Source organism: Mauremys reevesii, linkage group 2 (genome assembly GCF_016161935.1).
Source record: "Mauremys reevesii isolate NIE-2019 linkage group 2, ASM1616193v1, whole genome shotgun sequence".
Taxonomy (NCBI): domain Eukaryota; kingdom Metazoa; phylum Chordata; order Testudines; family Geoemydidae; genus Mauremys; species Mauremys reevesii.
Genome location: NC_052624.1, coordinates 30,626,645 through 30,650,872, shown reverse-complemented (window position 1 = coordinate 30,650,872; position 24,228 = coordinate 30,626,645). Strand labels below are relative to the sequence as shown.

General features: G+C 39.4%; 1 protein-coding gene across 5 annotated transcripts in view; it reads left to right on the top strand.

Annotated features, from left to right (window-relative positions):
* Positions 1-24,228, top strand: part of SVIL (supervillin) — a 223,454-nt gene that overhangs the window by 162,914 nt on the left and 36,312 nt on the right. For 4 of the 5 annotated variants that reach the window (XM_039522304.1, XM_039522305.1, XM_039522303.1 and 1 more), the window contains 10 exons: positions 3,624-3,685; positions 4,080-4,219; positions 4,930-5,025; positions 6,195-6,438; positions 8,953-9,532; positions 11,298-11,502; positions 14,041-14,173; positions 17,417-17,464; positions 18,031-18,108; positions 18,743-18,811. In XM_039522304.1, coding sequence (XP_039378238.1) covers positions 3,624-3,685; positions 4,080-4,219; positions 4,930-5,025; positions 6,195-6,438; positions 8,953-9,532; positions 11,298-11,502; positions 14,041-14,173; positions 17,417-17,464; positions 18,031-18,108; positions 18,743-18,811 — 1,655 coding nt within the window. The remainder of the gene's footprint in view (positions 1-3,623; positions 3,686-4,079; positions 4,220-4,929; positions 5,026-6,194; positions 6,439-8,952; positions 9,533-11,297; positions 11,503-14,040; positions 14,174-17,416; positions 17,465-18,030; positions 18,109-18,742; positions 18,812-24,228) is intronic. The other variant, XM_039522306.1, reaches the window with a different exon arrangement.

Genomic DNA, 24,228 nt, shown 5'->3' with positions numbered 1-24,228 from the left:
ACTACTATTTTGCTAATCTCTTTGCCCCATGCACATACTTCAATTCTGACTGACACAAATTAAGAAGCTAGTTTCATGTCTAATCTCATGAATGGCTAAATGTAAGAGTTTGGTGTTGTGATAAAGTGGGAATATTTTATTATAATTTTGAGTCCTGTTTGTGCCTCAGTTTCCCCTATATTCTGTCCTGTTCATAGGCGCTGACTCCGTGGGTGCTCCGGGGCTGGAGCACCCACGGGAAAAAATAGCAGCCTCCCGATCAGTTTCTCCCAACAGCCTACTGCCCGCCGGTGGGCCCTGCAGATAAGTGCCTCCTCCTCGCTCCTCATGTCTCCTGCCTGGCACAATCAGCTATTTTGAAGTGTACAGGAGGCTGGGGGGAAGGGGGAGGAGCTCAAGGGAGGGGTCTGGAAGAGGTGGGGCCTCTGAGAAAGGATTGGAGTGGGGGCAGTTCTTGGGGCAGAGCCAGGGTTCGAGCACCCCTCGTCACTTTGGAAAGTCAGTGCCTGTGTGGGTAGAACATATCTGTTTGCTCTTGGGGGAGGCTAAGACACAGGAGTTAATAGCATCTAACTGTCTGGGCCCTAGGCCCCATATCAGTGGAGCAAGCAATGGGAAAAGACAATAGGAAATGCAATTGCCTGGACATTGACACTTAGCAACCAATGACCTAGAAGGATATGGACTTCTCACCTCTCCTCATGGAGGCTGAACAGCATTTCCCCAGCTTGAGAATAAAGGACTAAGGAGGTTTGAGGTGGAGAATAAGATTTGGCTGCTGGAAGGAGTTGGGGCTCCCACCTGGAGTTTGACGAAGGAAATCAGATGGAGGGAGACAGATGGAGTTTGAACCAGGTGGTTCACTACAGCTTGACTGGGCTCTGGGCTAACCAGAATGGTCTATGCTTTAACCTTCATTTCTCTCTGCTACCTCAAGGACTTCCTATGCTGTGTTCCAGTTAACAAATAAATCCTACTGTTTTAACAACACAGTGCAGGTGTCACTGCAAATGCTTGGCGAGGTGCATTCATCCATGAAGATTGTACAGGTCTCCATCAGGGATCTGTTTACGTTGGACTCACTGAACGGAGCTCACAGTGTGAAGCAGGAGTGCTGAAGGCCCAGAGGTCCAGTCTAAAGAGATGATGAAGCCATGTGGCTTACCCTGAAGGGAGTGTGAGATCCCTAGGGTGTCTGGCCCACTGAAGGGGTTTCTCCTAGAGACTGTTCCAAAGCTGGGGCCATAGCACCGATCCTGTGGATCCATGACAGATGTCTTATGCTATTTGAAAGCTGATTTTCCCTGCAGCTTTCAAGATGCATATAGCACAGGTTTTCAGAGCTGGAGGTGGACAATGGTATCTGCTACGCATACCAGCTGAAACTTTTTGAAGCAGGAAGCAAGATAATAATCAGAATGGCTTAGTCTTCAGGTCTGATATGGAACAGGTTATATGGTGGTATTGGTATAAATTAGGGCTGTCAAGCGATTAAAAAAATTAATCACGATTATGCATGTGATTAAAAAGATTAATAGAATACCATTTATGTAAATATTTTTGATGTTTTCTACATTTTCAAATATATTGCTTTAAATTACAACACAGAATAGAAAGTGTATAGTGCTCACTTTATATTTATTTTTAATGACACATATTTGCACTGTAAAAAACAAATAGTATTTTTCAATTCACCTACTACAAGTACTGTAGTGCAGTCTCTTGAAAGTTGAACTTACAAATGTATAATTATGTACAAAAATAAACTGCATTCAAAAATAAAACGTAAAACTTTAGAGCCTGCACATCCACTCAATCCTACTTCAGCCAATCGCTCAGACAAACAAGTTTTGTTACGATTTTGCAGGAGATGCTGCTGCCCGTTTCTTGTTTACAATGTCACCTGAAAGTGAGAACAGGTGTTCACATGTCACTGTTGTAGACAGTGTCACAAGATATTTACATCCCAGATGTGCTAAAGTTTCATATATCCCTTCATGCTTCAAACACTATTCCAGAGGACATGTGTAAATGCTGATGATAGGTTCTGCTCGATAACTATCCAAAGTAGTGCGGACTGACGCATGCTCACTTTCATCATCTGCGTCAGATGCCACCAGCAGAGGGTTGATTTTCATTTTTAGTGGTTCGGGTTCTGTAGTATGCACATTGGAGTGTTACTCTTTTAAGACTTCTGAAAGCTCCACACCTCGTCCCGCTCAGATTTTGAAAGGCACTTCAGATTCTTAAACATTGCGTCGAGTGCTGTAGATATTTTTAGAAATCTCGCGTTGGTACCTTCTTTGCATTTTGTCAAATCTGCAGTGAAAGTGTTCTTAAAACAAACATGTGCTGTGTCATCATCTGAGGCTGCTATAACATGAAACATATGGCAGAATGTGGGTAAAACAGAACAGGAGACGTAAAATTCTCCCCCAATGAGTTCAGTCACAAATTTAATTAACACTTTTTTTTTTTTATACGAGCATCATCAGCATGGAAACGTCCTCTGGAATGGTGGCGGAAGCATGAAGGGGCATATGAATGTTTAGCATGTCTGGCACGTAAATACCTTGCAACGCTGACTACAAAAGTGCCATGTAAATGCCTGTTCTCACTTTCAGGTGACATTGTAAATAAGAATCAGGCAGCAGTATCTCCCGTAAATGTAAACAAACTTGTTTGTCTTAGAGATTGGCTGAACAAGAAGTAGGACTGAGTGGACTTGTAGGCTCTAAAGTTTTACATTGTTTTGGTTTTGAGTGCAGTTATGTAACAAAAAAGTCTATATTCGTAAGTTACACTCATGATAAAGAGATTGCACTACAGTACTTGTATGAGGTGCATTGAAAAATATTATTTCTTTTGTTTATCATTTTTACAGTGCACATATTTGTAATAAAAATAATATAAAGTGAGCACTGTACACGTTGTATTCCATGTTGTAATATAAATCAATATATTTGAAAAATATGAAATATTTTTTGATATTTTTCTGTGTTTCAATTGGTATTCTATTGTTTAACAATGCGATTAATTGCAATTCCTTTTTTAATCGCAATTAATTTTTTTGAATTAATCGCGTGAGTTAACTGTGATGTGATTAATCAACAGCCCTAGTATAAAGCATTTGTTTCTAGGCCACAGTGAGGTGAGATATTGAGCCTTAAAATGGTTACTGGTCCTTTCTGCCTAGCAGTGTTCTCCTGATGCATGACCAGGGCTTAATACAAAATCTAAACATGGGCCAATATAATTTTGATTTTATTTTATATGCTTATTGGAATGACATCCAATTAATACTAGTACATAAAGTAACTGTCCAGAAGAAAAATCATTTTCCATTCTTAAATCATGTTATTATATGCTGCACCTAAGAATGAGTCTGATTTTAAAAGTCAATTTTACACTACTTCATGCATATGCATAGTCACATTACTTTTGTTGAGCTAAACAGACACTAACTTACATTTTACTGTTGGTCATTGTCTTGGTGAGTCCGATGATATTAAGTAAGCTTGTTCTTGAAGTTAAAAGGATTTCTGGACTTGGTCTCTGAAACACTTACATTTAGAGTGTAACATTCCAGATTCCTGCTATATCATGTTGTTTGATTTCTGTAGATGAAGAAAAACTGGATGAACGTGCCAAGCTGAGTGTTGCTGCAAAGAGGCTGCTTTTCAGGGTAAATGTCATGTTTTCTCAACAGAAATATTTTTGCAGAAGGGTAACGTCAAAAACTGTAATGCTACCTTAGTATGCTTAATCTGTAGCTGTATTAGCATTCGTATCCCTGCAGGTCAATGCCCTGTTCTCCCCTTATGAGTGCTAGGCGTATTGCGTACATAGTTCTCAGGACACTATATGTAATCTGGGTGTGTGTGTGTATTTATATATATGTGTACATATATGTATGTATTTTTATCTCATGGTACTAGTTGTCATAGTACATCTTACTGCCAATTCAGAGAAGTCCATCCAAAAAAACTTGACACCTGGCATCAAGGAAAGCCAAACAAACATTTCCTTCAGTAATTTCTTCCTCTGAGTTATTGATACTGACATGTATCTGATCCTAGGAAATGGAAAAATCATTTGAAGGAAAAAATATTCCTAAACCACGTTCAAGAAATTCAGCAGTAGAGAGAAGATTGCGGCGTATGCAGGATAGGTCACGCACCCAACCAGTTACTACCGAAGAGGTGGTCATTGCGGCTACGTAAGTTCCATTTATGTGTTAGCCTTGGCATTAATTCAGAGATTAAATTTCATACATGTGGTGTTTACAGCTTGGTAGTCAGGAAAAAGGTTGTTAGGAACCAACTTCCTTGAGAAATGTATGGGGAGTGACCACATAGAGATTGTTTGGGGGGATAGGGGTTGCAGAGCAGCATAAAACACATGAACTAAAATCTGGCGAAAGACTTGAGAAGTAATATATTTGAGGGGAGAAATTAATTACAGCATTGGTTTGTAAGCCAAGTGAAACAGATTTCTGCCTTGAGGAGGACCACACAATGTGTTATGGAGCATATTTGTACTGGAGAAAACCTGTAAACTCAGTAAATCTCACATGTATGTTTTGAAAATAAATTTCTTATCCTCTCTGTTCACGCATCCTGTAACCCCTCTGAAAAATGCAAGAGCAAGCCAGTTGCCAGAAAAGAATACATGCACATACTTAAACCAGTTTTCAAATTCTAGTAATTATCTTGTGAGAAACCAGCAAACTCTAGAGAGAGAATCTATGTCTTAAGGTTTTAGTTCCTGGCATTATTTTGCAAAAGATCACGGCAGAAAACTTGTAGTTGTTAAACATTGCTGTTTTGATATTGTCTTTTCTGTTAACACTTCATACAATGCTTTTCTTAATGCTTTTTTCTTCTCTCTCCTTATGAATTTTCCCTCCCTTGGCAATTCTTTTTAAAGTGAACCTACCCCTGCTTCACGTACTGTGAATACCCACACTGTAGTGACAAGAATACCTAGTCCCACTGTAGTTAAGAGCACTGTACAACCTACCAGGTACTGGGGGCGGGAAACCTGCATGTTACATGGAGCACAAGGGTCCTGGATAGCAGATGCATCTTACAATCCTTGAATGCCTTATCAATGTGTCAAACAAATCAATGACATTTATTTTAAGAATGTTTGTTTTAAAGATACATGTAACTTCATTTAGTTTTCTGCATGGTAAAATGTTAAATCTTTTTGCTTGTTAAGCATTTGACTTAGGACCTTTCTAACCACAGTTAACTATTTGTTCTAGAGCATACATGTTCCCTATATGGAAGACATGAACTTGCATGTTGAAATCCTAGCAAAACCCCTCCTTGCTTTTTTTTTTTTTTTTAAGTGCATTGTGTCTCTAAAATGAAAATACCAAAGCTAGTGGTGTCTGATTTCACAAGTAGTACATCCCTATTTGTCTTTCTCAATATATATTTTTAGCTTGCAGAATTAATGGAAGGATAAGAAATTGCACCATCTATAGGTGTAAGCATAAATTCCTGTTTGCTATAATTGCATTTAGTTTATAGAATGATTTTTTGTTGTGATAGATATATACAGCAATCTGTGTTTACAGAATACATTATAGAAAAATAATTAAATATCAAAGCACTTTAGAACTTTGATCTGTAACTAGTTTCAGTGAAATGAGGTATCCAAAGACGAGTACAATTATGCCTATATGAACTGACATAAACCTATATGTTGTCAATGTTGATCAAATTGCCATTAAAGTACTGCAGTGGACTTCAAAATTACTATACATAATTCCACTCAAAATTACCAAAGCAGAATTCTAGAGATCTATATTAGCTCAAATTCTGAGTGTGCAGAAATTGCAGTCCTATCTAGTTCTAGAAAGGTAACCTATAATCTTCAGTTAAATAAGTATACTTTTTGAAGTGTAAACTGCAACTCTTGTGTTGCCTTTAAACAAGATGTTTTGCCCTGGCCAAATAAATCTGTGAAGAAATTAACTCTTAAAAAAAAATTAAGTCTGCAGCTTTTTAATCAAAATGCGTGATGCCAATGTTTTATACACTGTGTAACCACTTAAGCTGCTGTTTTATATTGGCTGTTATGTTTTGTGTGCAGTTCTCTTGGCTTTATATCAAGTTAAAATATTAAACCATAAACTCCTACAAAGAGGTTTTTTAAATTAATTTTTAGTTCCACTGTCTCAGTTTACAGGCATCAGCGCACCAAAAGACTTTAGCTAAAGAAGAAATCAAAGAAGCAGTCGAGCAAGATCAGTCTGGCGAGCCAGACTCCTCTACCCTAAGCTTAGCAGAAAAGATGGCCTTGTTTAACAAATTGGCTCAACCAGTATCGAAGACCATCTCTACACGGAGCAGAGGGGACATTAGACATAGGAGAATGAATGCTCGTTACCAAACACAGCCTGTCACTCTTGGAGAAGTTGAGCAGGTACTTCCAACTTTAACTTTTCACCATAAAACAGGCTAAGTTCAATTTCAATGTGAGCTTCCTTAATAGTTGTGAGCAGAGGTCTGCTATGTACTGACAACAGAGGTTATGGCATGTACTTCTGCTTACAGGAAAAAGCTTGTCAGGAAGCAGGCTCCTCGCACAAGGGAACGTCCTGTAAACTCTTAATCTAGTTGTATTTTTTTAACTGGTAATTTAAGAATAGCCGCTCTTTCTGGCCTGAAAATTCATACATTGTTGTACCTTTCATAGTGCATACAAGAAAAGATGTTCTGTTAGACTAAGCCCATTGTGTCAGAACAATTGTCCAGGCTGAAGTGAAGCAAACCCTGAAGCACAATGTGCCTAAAATTTTTTTGAGAGCTCTTTGGAGCCCTTGTTTATGCACATTTCTTTATTACTGTTTTCTACACTCCTTTGCAGCCAGTGTGTGTGTGTTCCTCTTACTTGTTGGGACACTATTCTTGGTGGTTTCTGCATTTTTTCTCTATATGGAGATGTTAATAAGATCTCTAAAGGCAGTGTGTTCATCGACTCTGATTACCCCTGCAATGGCAAATTAAATTGTGTACTGGGGTGATTTGTTCAGTGGTGTTTGTCTGCTGTGCAATGGACATTTTCTGCCTTGGACCTTATACCTGCCACTGAATTGCAGAGGAACTCCCTTTACTGCAGAGGTTTGAGTACAGAATGGCCACACTGCAGTCCAGGAAGGCTAGCAGGAAAGGCAGCAGGAATGTCACCTGCTTAGTAGAGAATGAAATCACTTGAAGGTGTCAGGTTACTCAAGGGTGAAAGGTACATTTCTAGGTATTTTACATCAATTTGAGTTTAAATAAGGTTCTTGTTCTTGATTCTTGGACAGCATGGTGATTGGTAAGACGTCTACACGCTTTTCTCACTGATCACGCCCCCTTTTCTCACTTCACAAAATGGCCATGTTCACTCATTTATCCACACTTTCACTAACAGCAAAAACTTGAGAGCTTTTAAAACAGGCTGTCAGACTTCCCTGCTGCGTGCTTGAATTCCACTTCCATTCACGTTATATACCCACCATGCGGACGCAGAGCCTGACACCTTTGCTTACAGTGATGGTGTGGGAATCTGAGGAATAGAAATGGGACTGGAGCATGTGGGAGGGAAGTCTGTGATGGCCGTGTATTATATTCTGCAAAACTTTTTGCTTGCGGAATTTGATCTGAAAACAGAGAAACTCTTTAAGCACTGAGGCTGTGATCTTTGGCCTCGTCTTTATCCCAGCTAAGGAGGACTAACACATTTACCTGTAATGAACACACTATGGTGTAAATACCTTTTGAACAGATGAGCCAGTAGTGAACTGTGTAGATGGGGGGACTAGGATTTAGTTGTACTAGGGCAAAACACAGAACAGAGAAGACTGTGCAAAATAAGCGCTGAATATGCATTACTTAAAAAGGAGCTAAAATAAAATCTGCTGCATAAGAGAACCTAATTACAAAGTAGTAAAGATCTATCAATTAAAGCTTAAAGCCCCTTCTTGTTGATGATCTCCTCAACCTCTATATCTGGTGACTTGCTGCATAGTCTGACTTTTGGGAACCTGTGAACCTCTTCCTTTCTCTGGGAGTCTCCAAGCAAGTTCAGTGACATCAGCCTTTCTTTCCATTTTGGTTTAATCTAAAATCACCTCACTCGGGTGTCCATTTCTTCTGTGGCGTTATGGAATTTTCACAAGCATTTTACGTTTTTAAAGGCAGTTTCTTCCTTCTGCATGGAGCCAGACAACTCCCTTTGCATACTGTACACTTAATAGGTCTAGTACCGGACCTGAAATGACTAATGTCCCTCATATAAAAGTGACTTGTGTCAACTCCTGTGCAGCTTTATTCTCTTCTGGGCAGACATAATTAAGCCCTTTTATTTCAGTTTCACATGGAATGTTTAGTCTCTCAAACAATAGTATAACAAACTAGATGATAGAAAAGATCGAGAACATGCCATGTTACAAAGGCCAAGTCATGTAACAGTTTTCAGAACAAATTAAGTATTTGCGAGAGGGGGGGAAAGGAGGGTTCAACCTTTATATTACTGAAGATGCAAACACACTGATTTGTAGCACAGGGGACTAACAAAAGACAAACATTTTCCAATAATGGTCTCATGTCAGTGTCTTGTGGTCGCTTGCATGGAGAAAGACGTGCTTTTTCCTCAATTATGAGAGGAAGAGAAACAGCATGCTACTGAAGATGCTAGCATTTTGATCACCTATGGAGTTGTTTCTTGTTTACATGCTATTATGTATTATGTCCCCAAGCCAAATTGTAAGGACATGATTCATGCCTTCATCATGTGTTCTCACTATATATTTAGATAGAACCATACACTTGCACAGGGACACATTCCTTGCCCTTAAGAACTTATAAGCTGCTTATAAACCTGTACTTGTGAATTACTATTCGAGCTTTGTTTAGGTCACACTTTTTTCAGTAATGGTTTTATTATGTATAGGTACAAAATGAAAGTGGAAAAATTACTCCCTTATCACCTACTGTTGTAACATCAGTGTCAACTATGGCATCTGTGATTTCTCCAATGTATGCTGGGGATCTGCGTGCAAAGTCAACAATTGATGAAAGTGTAAGTGCTACCAGTAAACCAGATTTGAGAGTCCACTCTTCAGTAGAAAATACAGACACTCCAGTAAAAGGCATACTGAAATCAGAACATTGGCAGCCTTCAGTGGAAGTAATGGAAAGCAAACGAGTATCGAGGGAGCATGAAGAGGGAGAGACACACAGATTCTTAGCATATGAAGATAATGATGTCAAAAAGTACAGCTCTTTTGAAGAAGTAACCACACATCCTGTTCTTAGTAAAACAGAGGACTACCACAAAGAGACAAAATACACTTTCCCAAGAAAGAGCAGTATGGAATTGTTTACCCAGCAAGGACTTTTACAGCCTGTGGAACAGAAGGAATTTGTTTCTGATACTGTCATTCTGGGTAAACAGGAAGTCAAAGAAGGACTGTTCTTGGAGGAAAAGATGGAGTTGGAGAGTGTCTTGAAAAGCAAGACCTTGCTGAGAGGTACAGTAAATAGTTGCTTTCATTGTGGATGTCTGACATAACCTAGAGCTTTTTCTAGCCTCCTAGTGTGATCATTTACCAAATTAGAAAATTAGTTGTTTATCTTTAAGCCTTTTTAAAAAAAAGTGATGAACAGATCTTGTGGAGTTTGAGGTTTTGGCAACCATCTGGGTTTCTTTAGTTTCAGCACCCTCCTCCTTTCTTTAAAAAAACCTTTTAAAACTCATTAGTCTTCAAAGGTGATTGTAGTAATCAAATAAGGCTTTGTTTTAGTGAGGAAAAAATAGTGCTTTGTATTGGGGGTAGAACCACCCCTCCACCCCTAGCAAACAGCTAAGCAATCCCCAACTTATGTTCAATATCTGTACATACAGTAGAACCTCAGCATTATGAACACCTTGGGAATGACGGTCGTTCCTAACTCTGAAATGTTCGTAACTCTGAACAAAACGTTATGGTTGTTCTTTCAAAAGTTTACAACTGAGCACAGAGTTAATACAACTTTGAAACTGTACTATGCAGAAGAAAAATGTTGCTTTTAACTATCTTAATTTAAATGAAACAAGGACAGAAACAGTTTCCCACCTTAACAAATCTTTTTTTATACAATGTACAATATGCAAACATAACTTATTTTCCTAACATTTTCTCTTGCCCCTCTCCACTTGTCTCTTCAAAGTGATATGTAAAACCAGTCGTATTCAAAGTAGTAGAACTTTTAAACCGATGATGTTTGAGAGGATTCAGTATTAGATAAAATAAGTTCGCCTGTCCCTACTTAAATGGCTTCTTGGCACATGATCAATGCAATCAATAACACTCTAGTAATTACACAAACTCTGCCTATATTATTGTGTTTGAATTGTAGGAGATTTTTAGATTAAATTGATTTGCTTCTGTTTTATTAATGGGGAAAATTTGGCCCCTGCATTGTTAATGTATTGTCTTCTCTCTGAATTTTTTCTTTAACTTCAGTATAAATGAAACTCATCTCCAATAACAAAAATGTCGGAAGGGCCTCTTTACTATTCACACCCAGCATGCATTCTGAACAGTTAATTTCCCAGCCTGTATCGGGAAGAGAGAGCACTAGAGTAGGAGCAATTATCCCTGTTTGTACCTCAGAGCTATAGCGTGCCTGTCAAGTTTTCAAAAAGAAAAGGAAGGTAATCCATATCATCCTAACGGGTGGTTCTTCAGTACTGGATTTTCCCATTGTACATGTTTATAAAGAGATTTTTTTTCCCCCAAGCTATTTTGTTGATGCATTCTTTTGTAAAACCCCTCTTTTTCTTACAGATGTCCTAATATGCACTTTCACTCCACATCCACTTACCTACAATTAATTTTCTCTCCCCTTTCCTGTTCCCCCTGCCTCCCTACCATTGCCTCTTCCAGTTACATTTCTCCCTCCACTTCCTTGGTTTTCTCTCTTCCTTTTCCATCTTGGTCCCTTCTCTCTCCTCCCGTTGTTTCTCTTGATATGGGAGCTGGAGCATGAGTTCTGCTTTCTTCAAATGAAGGGGACCTTACAGCCCTTTTTAGTCAGTGCAAGGCTGAGATTTTATAGTGAGCACACTACCCCTGGGGTAATGGTTCTTTTTGAATTCTTAATTCTAGTAAAATAATTTAGCTAGAAAATTCTTCTCAGTTAAGGTAGTGTGTGATCTGAATGTTAAATAGCAAATGGCTGGTTCCTGGTTAATAATATAAGAAATGTTTGGTTATAGCAGTAAGTGCTAATTCTGTACTTCTCAATATGCAGACCATGTTGAGCCTACTTCTGAACTTGGCACGACGGCAACACAGGCAGTAACGGTGGTATCCTATAGACAGCAGGAGGCTTCTGAACAACTAGAGGGGAAATTCTATAAGAACCCCTGTGAGCTGTTTGCTGCTGGAGACAACAAAACAGAAACAACTGAGGACACCTTGGACGCATCCAGCAAAACACTGTCAATTAAAGAACGGTAATTAGGTTTCTCTTTTTGACGTGATCTCTGCATATACTCCTTTATAAGGTCATGGTGTACACAGGATCATTTTTTTGGGATTGTTTTTTAAAAGCTACATATGTGCTAATGACCAGATTCTTTACTTGTCAAACAACTAAAAGAGAAAACATGCAGCTCATCTGTCTGACACTAGACTTGTAAAGCAGACAATGGTGAATCACAGTTACCATAGAGAGAACATGGTAATCTAATTTTAAAAGTGCCAACTGAGTGACAAGAAGTAATTAAGGAAGCAAGTAACTCTAAATGCATATTTTAGGTATCTTTTGTGCTAGTATATTTAATGAATTTTCTCAGGTTCTACTTTTACTTGCAACACAATTACAATAGAAAATTATGACTATTTTGTACTGAACAGTAGTCATGTGCTTTTTGATCTGGAGCAATCTGTTTTAATAAGCAGAGTATTGAGAATTTAGCAGTAGAATATGTGTGTAAAAAGTGTTGGTCTTTCCTTTAGAAATGTGTACATGGCTTCAGTTTGTTCATTTTAATTTAGGAAACTGCTGTATGGGATAACATTTAAGCATCTGTGTGGAAATAGGAGTGTTTATAAGCTCATTTTCATTGGGTTTTGACATTGTATTGAAATAAAACATAAGGACTGTCCTATGTCTGTACAGCACCTAGCATGATGGTGTCCTTGACTACATCTCCTATGTGCTGTGATCATACAGATAATAATGTGGACCCTCAAGTCTGGACACCCAAGTCAAGGTTTTCAGAAACAGGAACCTAAAGTTTGGTTCCTAAATGCATTTTCAGGCACCTAAATATGTGGCATAGTTTTTTGCTTCAGTGGGAATGATTCCTCTCTTGATGCGGTTATTCTCAGACTTTTTCCTGCCTTCCCTGCGTAGTTGAAAGGCAAGTTTGATGTGTGTGTGGGGGGGGAGGGGGGTAACAGTAATCACCTCATTTTAAAAACCAACAAGCCACTACATTTTATGGTTCAAATTAGACAATAAAAGTTTAAACTGCTGAACTTGTTGTAACATGATCAAGAATCAGGAGCCCTCTGTTTTCTTCATTTGTAATAGCATGTCCTTCATGTGAAGGATCTGTAAAGCCAAACTTACTTAGTGCATGCTGAAGGAAGGGAGCCGGGGGGGAAGAGAAGGCAAGTCCTGGCACTTGGATAAGCACAACTGATGGCATATTTTTAATGTCCCATAAAATCCTTACTTTCTGAAAGCTACAAACGTCACGTTAATGTACTTTTGGTGAGCTAGGGTAGAAATCTGGGATTTTCCCATATTTTGCCCTCCTTTTTACTTCTCACTGTCCCCTAGTGTCTTCAGATATCCCCCTATGCAGCTCCCCTTCCAGTAGAATAGAGCTAGCTCTATGCCCTCCAGTGACAGTCAGCTCCTCTTCATACTTTAGCCAGAGGTGGTTGCTCACAAGTAAATATAGTAGTTGCGGAAGCTTCTGCTGGTTTGAAAGAAAATTGGTTCTGCTGGTGTTCTCCATTTTAAAGGGCTTGTCTACACTTAACAGAGGATCGATGCACAGTGATCGATGCATCAGCGGTTGATTTAGCAGGGCTAGTGAAGACCTGCTAAATCGACCACATATCGCTCTCCCATCAACTCCTGTACTCCACCGGATGGAGAGCAGTAAGGGGGGTCGACGGGAGAGCGTCTCTCGTTGACATCACGAAGTGTGGACCCCCGTGGTAAGTAGATCTAAGCTATGTTGGCTTGAGTTATGCTATTTACGTAACTCAAATTGCCTAGCTTAGATTGACTTTTCCCTGTAGTGTAGACAAGGCCTAAGGAATATCTCTCAAAGCAGTTGAATCTTTCAAAGCTGGACAAACTTAAATGCAACTGCTGAAATATGACTAGTTACTATTGCTTACATGCGACTGTGATAGCACTAAGATACATATGAAACACTCCCTATTTCCTCAGTGCTTACCTTGAAACTTGACTGAAAAACTAGGGAATTGGGTGGCTGCTGGACAAACTTGCCTCCTTATTGCATTTCAGAGAACATAAAAATCTCCTTAATACATTGTCAAGGGTAAAATACAAAATGTCCAAATAACATCTTTGATATTGTCTTCAGGCTTTGGGTTCAATTACATGGCAAGCCAACCTGTGAATCTACAGCACGTCAGTTTGCCACTCACTAATGTCCTGTGTAAACACTGCTGCAGCACAGCGAATGTCCTGAAGTGCAGCGTAGTGCCCTGCTGTACTAAGCTGCACTGTGGGAATTTCACTGCATCGTAGCAGTGTCCGTAGGGCAAATTGGTATCCTGTAGATTCACACCTTGGTTTGCCATGCAGTAACTCAGCCTGTAGACAAGCCCTGCATATGTGTGTTTTTTTGAGTTTCATGTGCCTAGACTAATGGTAACATATTTAGAAGGCTAGTCAGAGGCTTACTTAAAAATTTCCTGACCAAAACATTCTTGAAATGATGCAGACAGCTTTCCTGGGTAATGTTGAAATCTACATGGTTGGCATATTTTTTCCTTCTTAGGCTGGCGCTGTTGAAGAAGAGCGGTGAAGAAAGCTGGAAAAGCAGGCTTAACAAAAAGCAGGAGTATGGGAAAGTGTCCATCACTGAGCGTAGCACACAACTGCAAGAAGCTGAGCAGTTGTTCAAGAAGAAGGTAAAGCTTCCTATGATAGGAAAAAGTACTGCATTGGAGATGCATCAAACTAGACAAGCATGCCTAACATTGGCTAATAGCTACAGCCTGTAGGATACAGCCATCCGTAACTTGCTTCAGGGTTCATTTAAAAAAAATTCTCTGTCACAAGAGCTCTTAAATGAGAAGTTGTCTTGTTGACTGTCTGCTGCCTTAGTATTTTCAGCATTGGGCAGAGTGTATTTTCATCAGCAGACTACCAAGAAGTAAATGGGCTTTTAAGATCTTGAGGGAGGTTAAATAATTTCTGAAACATTTGGATTTCACATGTTCACAAAATCAAGAACAGGTTTCACCTTAACTATTTAACTTATATGAATATTTCTTGCTATTTAATATTAAATGGTTTTAAGATCTTAAGTTTAGGGATTTTCTAATGAGAAAGAACTTTTAAATCTTTGGGTGGCCTTTTGTCGTCTTCATGCACAGAAAAGTATTTTCAGTAGTTCTGATGGAACCAAGGATTAGTTGTTAAAGTGCAAATATTAGAATACCCATGAATTACTTCTCTTTATGAGTACCTTATATAGTCCTGGCTGTTAGTGAGTAGCCACGGCCACCAGTAACCTCCAGACTAGTGGTTGGGGTTTTTTGGTCTTGCTTATAATATGGTCTTTATCAGTTGGGTCAAGAATCTTTGTCTTATTAGTTAATAATAAAAATTTTGTTTTTATTAAATAGTCAATGCAGGTACCCAGCCACTGGTAGAATATATGTCCTATTCCCAGCAGTATGAGAGTAAGGGTTGGGTTGGTGATCAATCTGTCCTTACTGAAATAATTTTTTTTGTGTATCCACGAGCACCTGAATCATAGGTGAATGTGTCTGAAACATCTGTTACCTGCACAATAAGACTAAGAAAAGAATCAAAGAACCATTTGTGGCTGTATTTTTCTCCGGTAGACTATTTTTAAAATATGCAGTGCTTTGCATGGTTGATAAAGCAAACTTAATTTGATCTCACAGTGCAACAGTTCAGTCTACAAAATCGTCACCTTTAAGGTCACACTAGTAACATCCTCCAGATGAAAGCAACTTAAGAGAATCACCAATGAACTTAAAGTAGCCAAGCTAGTGTAAATCCAAAAAAATGTTCTTGCAGATGGTTCCCCAGCAGCTATCAATGAGCATATCATTCCTAGTGCTAGGATTTAGTTCAACACCAGGCCAAAATAAGTATGAAGTGCCTTGAAGTGTGTTTAGGCCTGGATGTGATCATACTAGCAACTTGTCCTCAGGAAAAAATGAATGTTCTGGAGTTGCACAGTATTAGCCTCAAAATAGGCAGGCGCTATGTTGAAGGTTTATCACTCCCACCAAGCTACTGATGAAGCCTGAGCCTACCTGAATGAAGACACAGTACAAAAATCTGACTTTGTGGCAGTCTTACTTGTACTGCAGCATTTGATAATTCCCAGAACTGTACTGACATCAGTGATGCTGGTGCACAAAGCAATTTAAATGTAAAGCTTCACTAGAAGTAGTTTGTGTTTCTAAAGGTATAACAGATCCATAGAATACTGTCTGACTCTGTAAAGTATTGAAATCACTTTTAACCTTACTGTCTTCTGTTAGGATATACTGTAAATGTTGTTACAAACTGGCCTTGAAGCCAAAATGGCAGTTACAGTAAAACTGTCCTGATTCCGGAAGACCACAAAACAGTACTTCACTCTACAAAACATCTGTGTGTTGGGTATTGCTCGCATTCTCCTTTTTAAAAGTGTGCAGTCTGTCTGTTGGATTTGCAGGAGTACAGGAGTTGTATTGACTGCTAAGCTTTGAACTAGTAAAGAATACAGTCTTTGCTTACTAGAATCTTGTCTCAACAGCAGGGAATAAGTTACGTTCATAGCACTTGCTTGTTCATATTCAGAATAAGGCATGGATTTTCCAAATGCTACTAATTTGTCCAATTTTACTGATTAACATGCTTGGATGCAGTTTTAAAGAGCATGTGGCACAACTTACTAACCTTGCTTTAGAGGGCTTGATTATTGTCGCACGGTGTGTAAACATGTAAGTTGTCAAGTTTGTCAAAAGCCTTTTAAAAAAATAAACCATGCAGGTAGTAAGATTCAAATTCCACAAATTAGAATGGGTGCACTAACTGTGTACAGTCAATCAATTTTAATAAAAATGCTTAAATTATCAATAGGCAGTTAGTTGCCTACAGATCAGATCTTTCCAATACTCCAGAAATTAAGTTTCTTAGAAATGTTCCAGTAATGTACGTGTAGTTTAAAACTTTGAAGAGACATACAGTTCCAGAGGAACTTGCCCTCATGTTCTCAGATGAAAGAATAATATAGAGAAGAAATGATAAAATGGAGGAGCTTGATAAGCTCTGGAAGAGTTACAGTTTACAAGAAGGAAAAATAAACATTTTTTTAAAATAAACTATCCTAGTGTATTCTGTATATGCTTATATTAGGTTGAAATTTGTTGTGAGGATTTTTAGTTCTTCATGTGTACTGTGGAGCCTATTCATACAATTTATAGAGTACCCTGTATGCTAGTAGATGGTCTGCATAGTTCCCAGCCTGATAAAAAGATGAAGTGCCTTGACATACGGAATCCAAATTATTTAGAGATATAACAGATTGGATTTAGTATGTTGTTGTATCAGTCTATCAGGTTGGGTAACAGGTCATTGGTTTTCAGGGGAATGGGGGGTTGTTTCCCATGAAAAATAAAAACACAAATTAAAACCCTTTCTAGAGTCAAAAGCACAACATTTTACTGGAATGAAAATTCCTATGTCATAGCCATTTTAAGTGTAAATCTACCTAGTGTCCCAGATTAGTGTATATTTTCCACCCAACTATGCTGCAGTAGTTTTATGTGTTTAGTTCCCACAGCAAGTTCCTGCAAACTTATACTGTAATCTGTTACATTGCTAAAAGCATTTGTTTACTGTTGTCATGATTCAGAATTACTCTGAGGATGATGCTTGTAAAACCCTGATGGGGTAAGCCCTTTAAAAAAAAAAAAAAAAAAGCATGTGTGCCTCCAGACAAATAATTTGTCTCTTGTTTTGGTAACAAGATAAAGTTATATATACATAGCATCTACTGGATGTGCATGTACACAGTTCTAATTGTACCTGAAGCACTAGTCACTGGAGTGTGAGTGAGCTGCTCTCTAATGAACTGCATGTTTCCAACGTTCTGTGCAATGTTTCCTGTTTGTTTTAACCTGTAGGAAGAAGGAGGAATTACAGATGATAATACCGTGTCTAATCAGCTTTGGGTAAGCCTGACTGTACTGTTAGGAGTTATTCTAGACTTTGGCTAAAGTAGTGAATTCGCTTTTGCTGGGTGCTGTGTTAGTTTTTCCCTCCAGACATCTTTCCAATTTGTATTCAAGTTTTAGAAAACGTTGCTTCATTTTATCTGGAAGATACATGGTTCCTTATTCCAATAAGGGCTGAGGGCACTTCCAGTGGAAGCATTCATGTTGTGCTAGACATGCTTCAGTAATTTAATGGATCATGAAAGCAGAGACCATTAAAAACATCTGAGTGTGAAAAATGTTTCTCCTGTGCGTGCAGCTCAGTTTCACATCAAATTGCTGCATTATTGTCACTAATTTGTTTAATTACTGCATGAAATGGCTGTGGTAAACATGCTGTTATGTGAAACTTTTTCTTGCACTGACTTTTCAGTAGGGAAAACGTTTCTAAAAGATTAGGGTTGGAATTGCAATAAGTAAATTCTTTTTTTTTTAAAGAAATCTCTTGATTTTTCCTCCATTGTCTGACAATTCATTTCCTTCCCTCCTCTAATTCTCTTGCTGTGCTTTTGCCCCTACCATAGGAACCTGTCTATGCTTCTACTTATTCTCCTGCTATACCTGTTGCCCATAAATTTCATCCTTTTGTACCTATTCATCAGGTGAGCAAAAGCTTGCACACTTTTACATGGTTGTTGGAATTCCTGATCACTTAAAGAGTCCTTAGTTATGTGGGAAACTACTATATATTCTGCCTAGTAAATACTTCTCTAAAGAAATGTACCATAAGAAGTCCCTATACTACATACTTTCCACCAACTTAAATTCCATTAAGTATTTTTATTAAACTACATCTCTAAAAATTGCATTTATCTTTTAGCTCACAGATGATAAACTAAATCAGGCTAAATACAGTCTGCCCAAGGATGTAAGTGTGTTCACTTATAGTACCATGAATCATTAGAAACTCACTAAATAGGATTATGAATGGAGTAGTTCCTAAATGCTATGCATTTTTGCTTCTTAAATAACTGAGGTGCATCCCGCCTCTTTGAATTAAGTTTTTATGAAAAATATATAATATTAAAAAACTGATCACATTTCAATTCATTAAATGAACAAAGCAGTCTGTCGTAGATGGTTTTTATTTCATGCTCTGGTTTCCTCCAGAGATGTTTTTCCTATGTTACATTCACTACTCTTTTGTTCTAAAAGATTTTGTTAAGGTTGGCACATCCTGCTTCTGTTTTCTGCCTCTCCTGTCTTTCCTCACTCTTCTGTTTCTCTTCCTTTAAGGTCAGTAGTTCTAGTTTGAGAGAATCAAGCCCCCTGGTCTTTGATGAACGGCATCCTTGGAGATGGAAGGTGAAATATTGCATAAACTTCCTGTTTTAGTTGAAGGAGGAGTGAGACAGAAAAAATTATTTTAAGACACATTCCCAAAGCAAATTAGCGTGACCAAATGGATACTTTGGTTGGTAACAGCATTCTTTTGCTGTTCTAGTAAATGTTAGGAGTGTGTCATATGACATTGCAAAATACGTCTATATAAAGGAATTCCAGGTCCATATTCTAAACAAGTTTTAAAGAACTAATTTAAAAGCAGTTAATAGTTAATGAGCTATTTTAAAGTAATTCACTTTATCTCAGCCTCTTATTTAACCAGCTTAGTACAGCAGTCAGAGTGAGCAGAACCAGAATACCAGCCCTCCTTCAGAAGAGATACGCGAAAAATGGGAGAGGGAGGGTGGGAAGGAGGATTGAACATATAAAATAGAGTTAAAAAAAATCTGAAAGAAGGTGAAAGAAGGAGCAAGAACAGTTAATTTGAAGGTCTGAGCAGATCTGGGAGCTCTGATCTTGTTTTTTATCATCACCCTGTCCTCTACCTCCCAGCACAAATCTATGGTTGAAACATTATAGGACAACCTTTGAGCTTTTCTCCAGATTATATACTAGTTGCAGCATGTGCTGTGATTGTCATACTTAAAATATATGGTTGTAGTATGGCTGCATGCCTTTGAGTAAGATATATATTACTGATAGAAAGAACAAATGAAAAACTGTCCACACACTTCTGGAGTTTCTAAATAAAGCTTCACATTGACCACAACCCATACCACTTTTATTAGCTTTTCATGACTATTTGTATGAATGAAGTTTTGTCTTTACCAATGGTTTACCCAAAATAAAACCTCTAATTTTGGGCCTGCAGCTGAAATTTGCTAAAACTAGTTTTGTGACTACATTAAATTCATAGTTTATAAAGAAGTGGTCATCTAATAAGGCAACAAATACATTAACCTTTAGAATCATAGAATATCAAGGTCGGAATGGACCTCAGACAGTCATCTAGTCCAACGCCCTGCTCAAAGCAAGACCAATCCCCAGACAGATTTTTGCCCCAGATCCCTAAATGGCCCTCAAGGATTGAACTCTCAACCCTGAGTTTAGCAGGCCAATGCTCAAACCACTGAGCTGCACCTTAGGTACATGTAAGTCTGTTCAGATGTTGGACTGGTAATATTAAATTTTCAAGGTATACACAAACTGCTGCAAGGGCAGTCTGCTTGATGTCTGCACAAAACATTAATCAAATAACTTCAAATAGCAAACAATCTAATAAAAATTGTCTTTTGCTCACAGAGACCATTTATGAACAGGAAAAAGGGCTATGTTACTATGAAGTTGTATAGGAAGCAAAAATAATTCCTAAATTGTAATCCTCTCCCACCCTCCAATTCTTAAATCCATTGGCTTTTTCTCATGCGCTAAATATTTTGGAAGCTCTGTTCCTGCTGTTCTCAGCTTTACAAGCTAAACTAGCACCTTTCTTCCTACTCCTCTGCACAATTCACAGCGTACAGTTTAAAGGAAGTTCTTGTTCTTTTGAAAACTACGTTTTGATGCTTCTCATCTCTTCATTCGGTCTCTTCCTTTCAGGCAGAGACAATCTTAGTGGTTGCCATCCTTAACTACAATCCATTAATTCTCTTATCTCTTGCATTCAAACATACATGCAGCTGTATCACCTTGGGTTGTGATCTCATAAGGCCAGGAGAGACATGATGTGGATGGGAAAATCCAGTGTTGCAGGAAGTGATGCATTTACTTAGCTGTAAGCCATTCTTCCCTCTGAATTGGTACTGAATAGATGTCAAAGCACATCATGTTCTGGAACTGTGCTGCTGTAGATTTTAATGCAGAAGGGGACAATCATGATCATCTAGTCTAACCTGTGGAGGTTATGCCTCATTTAGTAGTTCCTGCATCAAGCCTGCAACTTGTATTTTGAGCTAGAGCGTATCTTTTAGGAAGATATACAGTCTTGCTTTAAAACCTTCCAGTGATAGAGAATCCACCACATCTCGATGTAGTTGTTCCAATAGTTAACTGCCCTCACTGTTAAAATGTTTACCTTATTTTTAAGTCTGAATTTGTCCAGTTTCAGCTTCAACCATTGGGTCACATCATGCCTTTTTCTGTTAAAGAGCCCCCTGGTATCCAAAATCTCTTCCCATGAAGGTACTTGTGTATCATGATCAAGTCATCTTGTAAACTTCTCTTGAATAAACTAAATAAATTGAGCTGCTTTATCTCTCATCATAAGGCATGTTTTCCAGATATCAAATCATTCTCATAGCTCTTTTATGAACCATTTCTAATTTGTCAACATCCTTTTTGAAATGTAAACACTAGAACAGGACACAATTTTCCAGCAGTGGTCTCACTAGTCCCTTATACAGATTAGGGTATCTTCCTACTCATACTTCCCCATTTATATATCCAAGGATTGTGTTAGCTGTTTTAACTACAGCAGCATGCTGTGAACTCATGCTTCATTATTTATCTGCCATGACCGCTAAGTCTTTTTCAGAGACACTGTTTTCAAAGATACAGTCCCCCATCCTGTTCTTTGTTCCTAGATCTGTGATCTTGGATTTGACTGTTACTCAAATGAGTCCTCCTTACCAAGCAATCAAGGCCAGTCAGTGTAAATGACCTGTCTCCTCATTAGGGGCCAAGAACAGATTCCTACAGCAACCCACTAGAAATACCTCCATTGAATAACTACTTCCCATTTACAATTATTTTTTGCAATCTATCTGTTAAACAGTTTTAAATCTATTTAATATGTGCTGCATTGACTTTTGTATAGTGCTAACTCTTTCAGAAGATCATGCATGCCTGCGTCAAATGGGTTACAGAAGCTTTAAGTATATTATGGCCACACAATTACCTTCATCGGGCAAACTTGTGATCTCATCAAAAACAATAAGTTCTACATGCCAATTTAAAAAATGTTTAATAGTTGGTGTTTAACATCCTCCCTCGTTAGTGATGAAACAGAAATTGTTTCATTATTATTAGAAGATTTGAATACATGATCTTGCTTTTTTAATACAAAAAAGAAATATTTATTGAATATTTTGCCTTTTCTGCATCCTGATTGATAATTGTATTATCCTCATCTACAGTTGGATCTATACCATTGCTAGAATTTAATTTGTTACAGGTATATTTTAAAGAATGTCTTATTGTTTTTAACCCTACTGGCTGAAGATTTTTCATTGAGATCTTTAGCTTACCTTATCAGTTGTCTGTATTTCCTAAATACTGATTTGTATTCATTGCTATAAGCGTCTCCATTTTTTCATTTTAGATATTTTTTATTTTCTATTGCTGTCTTCATCTCCCCTCTTTACTAGGATGTTTTTAACCATGCCTGGAATTGTCTTATTTGGGCCTCTAAAAACATTAATTCCCAATTATGATTCACATTTTTATGTTTAAATATTTCGTCCCACTCATATAATAGTTTTCAGCTTTGGGAAACTGGCTTTTTTTAAAGACTATGTGTATAAGTGTGTATATATTACTGGTTGATACAATATTCTGTTTGCAGATAGTATATAAAATAAGATCATGAACACTTGCATATGTGAAACCAACAGGTTTTAGTTCAATAATCAATTAAACTTTCTCCATCAGAATGAGGTTGAATATGGAATTACCCCAAATTGGTTGCAATACTACTTGAGTTGGAAAATTATCAACTATAATTTTAGAAACTCCAAAGATGTTTGACCAGAGGAAACATGAAACCTCCAACATATGTCCCCCAGATTGAAATCCCCAGTGACATTTTTCTTTCTACACATTATGGATAAACGTTTAAGGAGGTGCTTATCCTGGTCCCTTGTCTGATGTGGTAGTCTAAGCTCTCCACTACCCCCATCTTGAAATTTGTCAGTACACTGATCCATAAGCATTCCTGTTTCTGCCCTTCTGAATTTTCAGTAGCCAAGAAGCTACAGGTGCAGTCCTTCAGCTAACTTGGGGTTTTTTGGGGTGTTTTTTTTTTCCAAAAAGCCACTTTATTTTTTTCAACATAAATAAGGTTGTGTTAATTTGGCAAGAACTCTGGCATTATAATTTCAGTATTCACTTTGCATATAAAATCCCCTTTGTGGTTTCAGTAGGATCACTATTCATTTCCTGCCCAGATCTCCTATGGAATGTTGACGTGATCTAGGAAACCAACAATTCACTCCAGAGGTGGCTGCACTTCCTGTGGGGGATGAAATGTTTCTTATAGTTTGTAAAGTATTCTGGGGTCCTTCTGGATGAAAAGCACTATGTAAATGTAAGGTCATTGTCATACCTTGATGGTGGTTTAACTGGCAGCGCTCAGGCGGAATTCAGCCCATTAGACAATTCCATCCACCCCCTGAGGCCTTCTGAGGTGGTCTCTCCCGCAGCGGCAGCTGCCTGGAACAGAGCATTTGCACAGTGTGTGAAATGGTGCTCTGCAGCTAGGGTGACCAGACGTCCTGATTTTATCGGGACTGTCCCGATATTTGCTTGTTTGTCCCGCGTCCTGATCAATGTTAGGTCGGGACACTGGACAAACAAGCAAAGGCTCCGGAGCCCGGAAGGGCTCGCGCCTTCCCCCATTGGATCCCTCCCCAAATCCCCACCCCCATCCCCGCCCTCTCACTGCCCCATTGGCTCCCTCCCCAAATACCCGCCTCTTGCCAAGTACGCCATGCCCAGGAGACGCAGGGGAGCGCAGGGCCGGGGTGAGTGTGAGTCCGGCCTGGCCCCGAGCAGGCAGGACTCGGGCGCGGTGCCTGGAGGGAGAGTAGGGGGTGGCCTGCGGGGCCAGGCAGTGGCTGTTCTCCCCACCTGGGTAGCAGGACTTGGCAGCAGCCGCTGCTGCAGCTCCCACTGCCACGGGTGGACAAAGTGGCTAAGCACGTGGCGCTTGGCGGCTGCGGCTTTGGCGCCCAGGCCGGAACCCCCCGAGCCCAGGCTTGCTGCAGGGACCCAGCAGCGCGCACGCTGCGCCCAGCCCCTGGCCAGTCGCATCTGGGCTGGCTGCCCAGCTGGTGCAATCCTGCGGCGGAGGCATCGGCAGCCCAGGCCCGTTCGTTCCCCTGCGGGACCTGAACGGGATTGGAGGGCTGGGGCCTGCTACCCCCACTCTGGGGCCGCCCGCGGGATTGCACCAGCTGGGCAGCCAGACCAGACGTGACTGGCCAGGGGCTGGGTGCGCGCTGGGTCCCCGCAGCAGGCCCGGGCTCGGGGTTCGTGGGCGCCAGAGCCGCAGCTGCCGAGCTTGGCCAGCGGCCACTTCCTCCCCCGTGGCAGTGGGAGCTGCAGCAGCGGCTGCTACCGAGTCCCGCTGCCCAGGTGGGGAGAACAGCCGCCGCCTGGCCCCGCAGGCCACCCCCTACTCTCCCTCCAGGTACCGTGCCCGAGTCCTGCCTGCTTGGGGC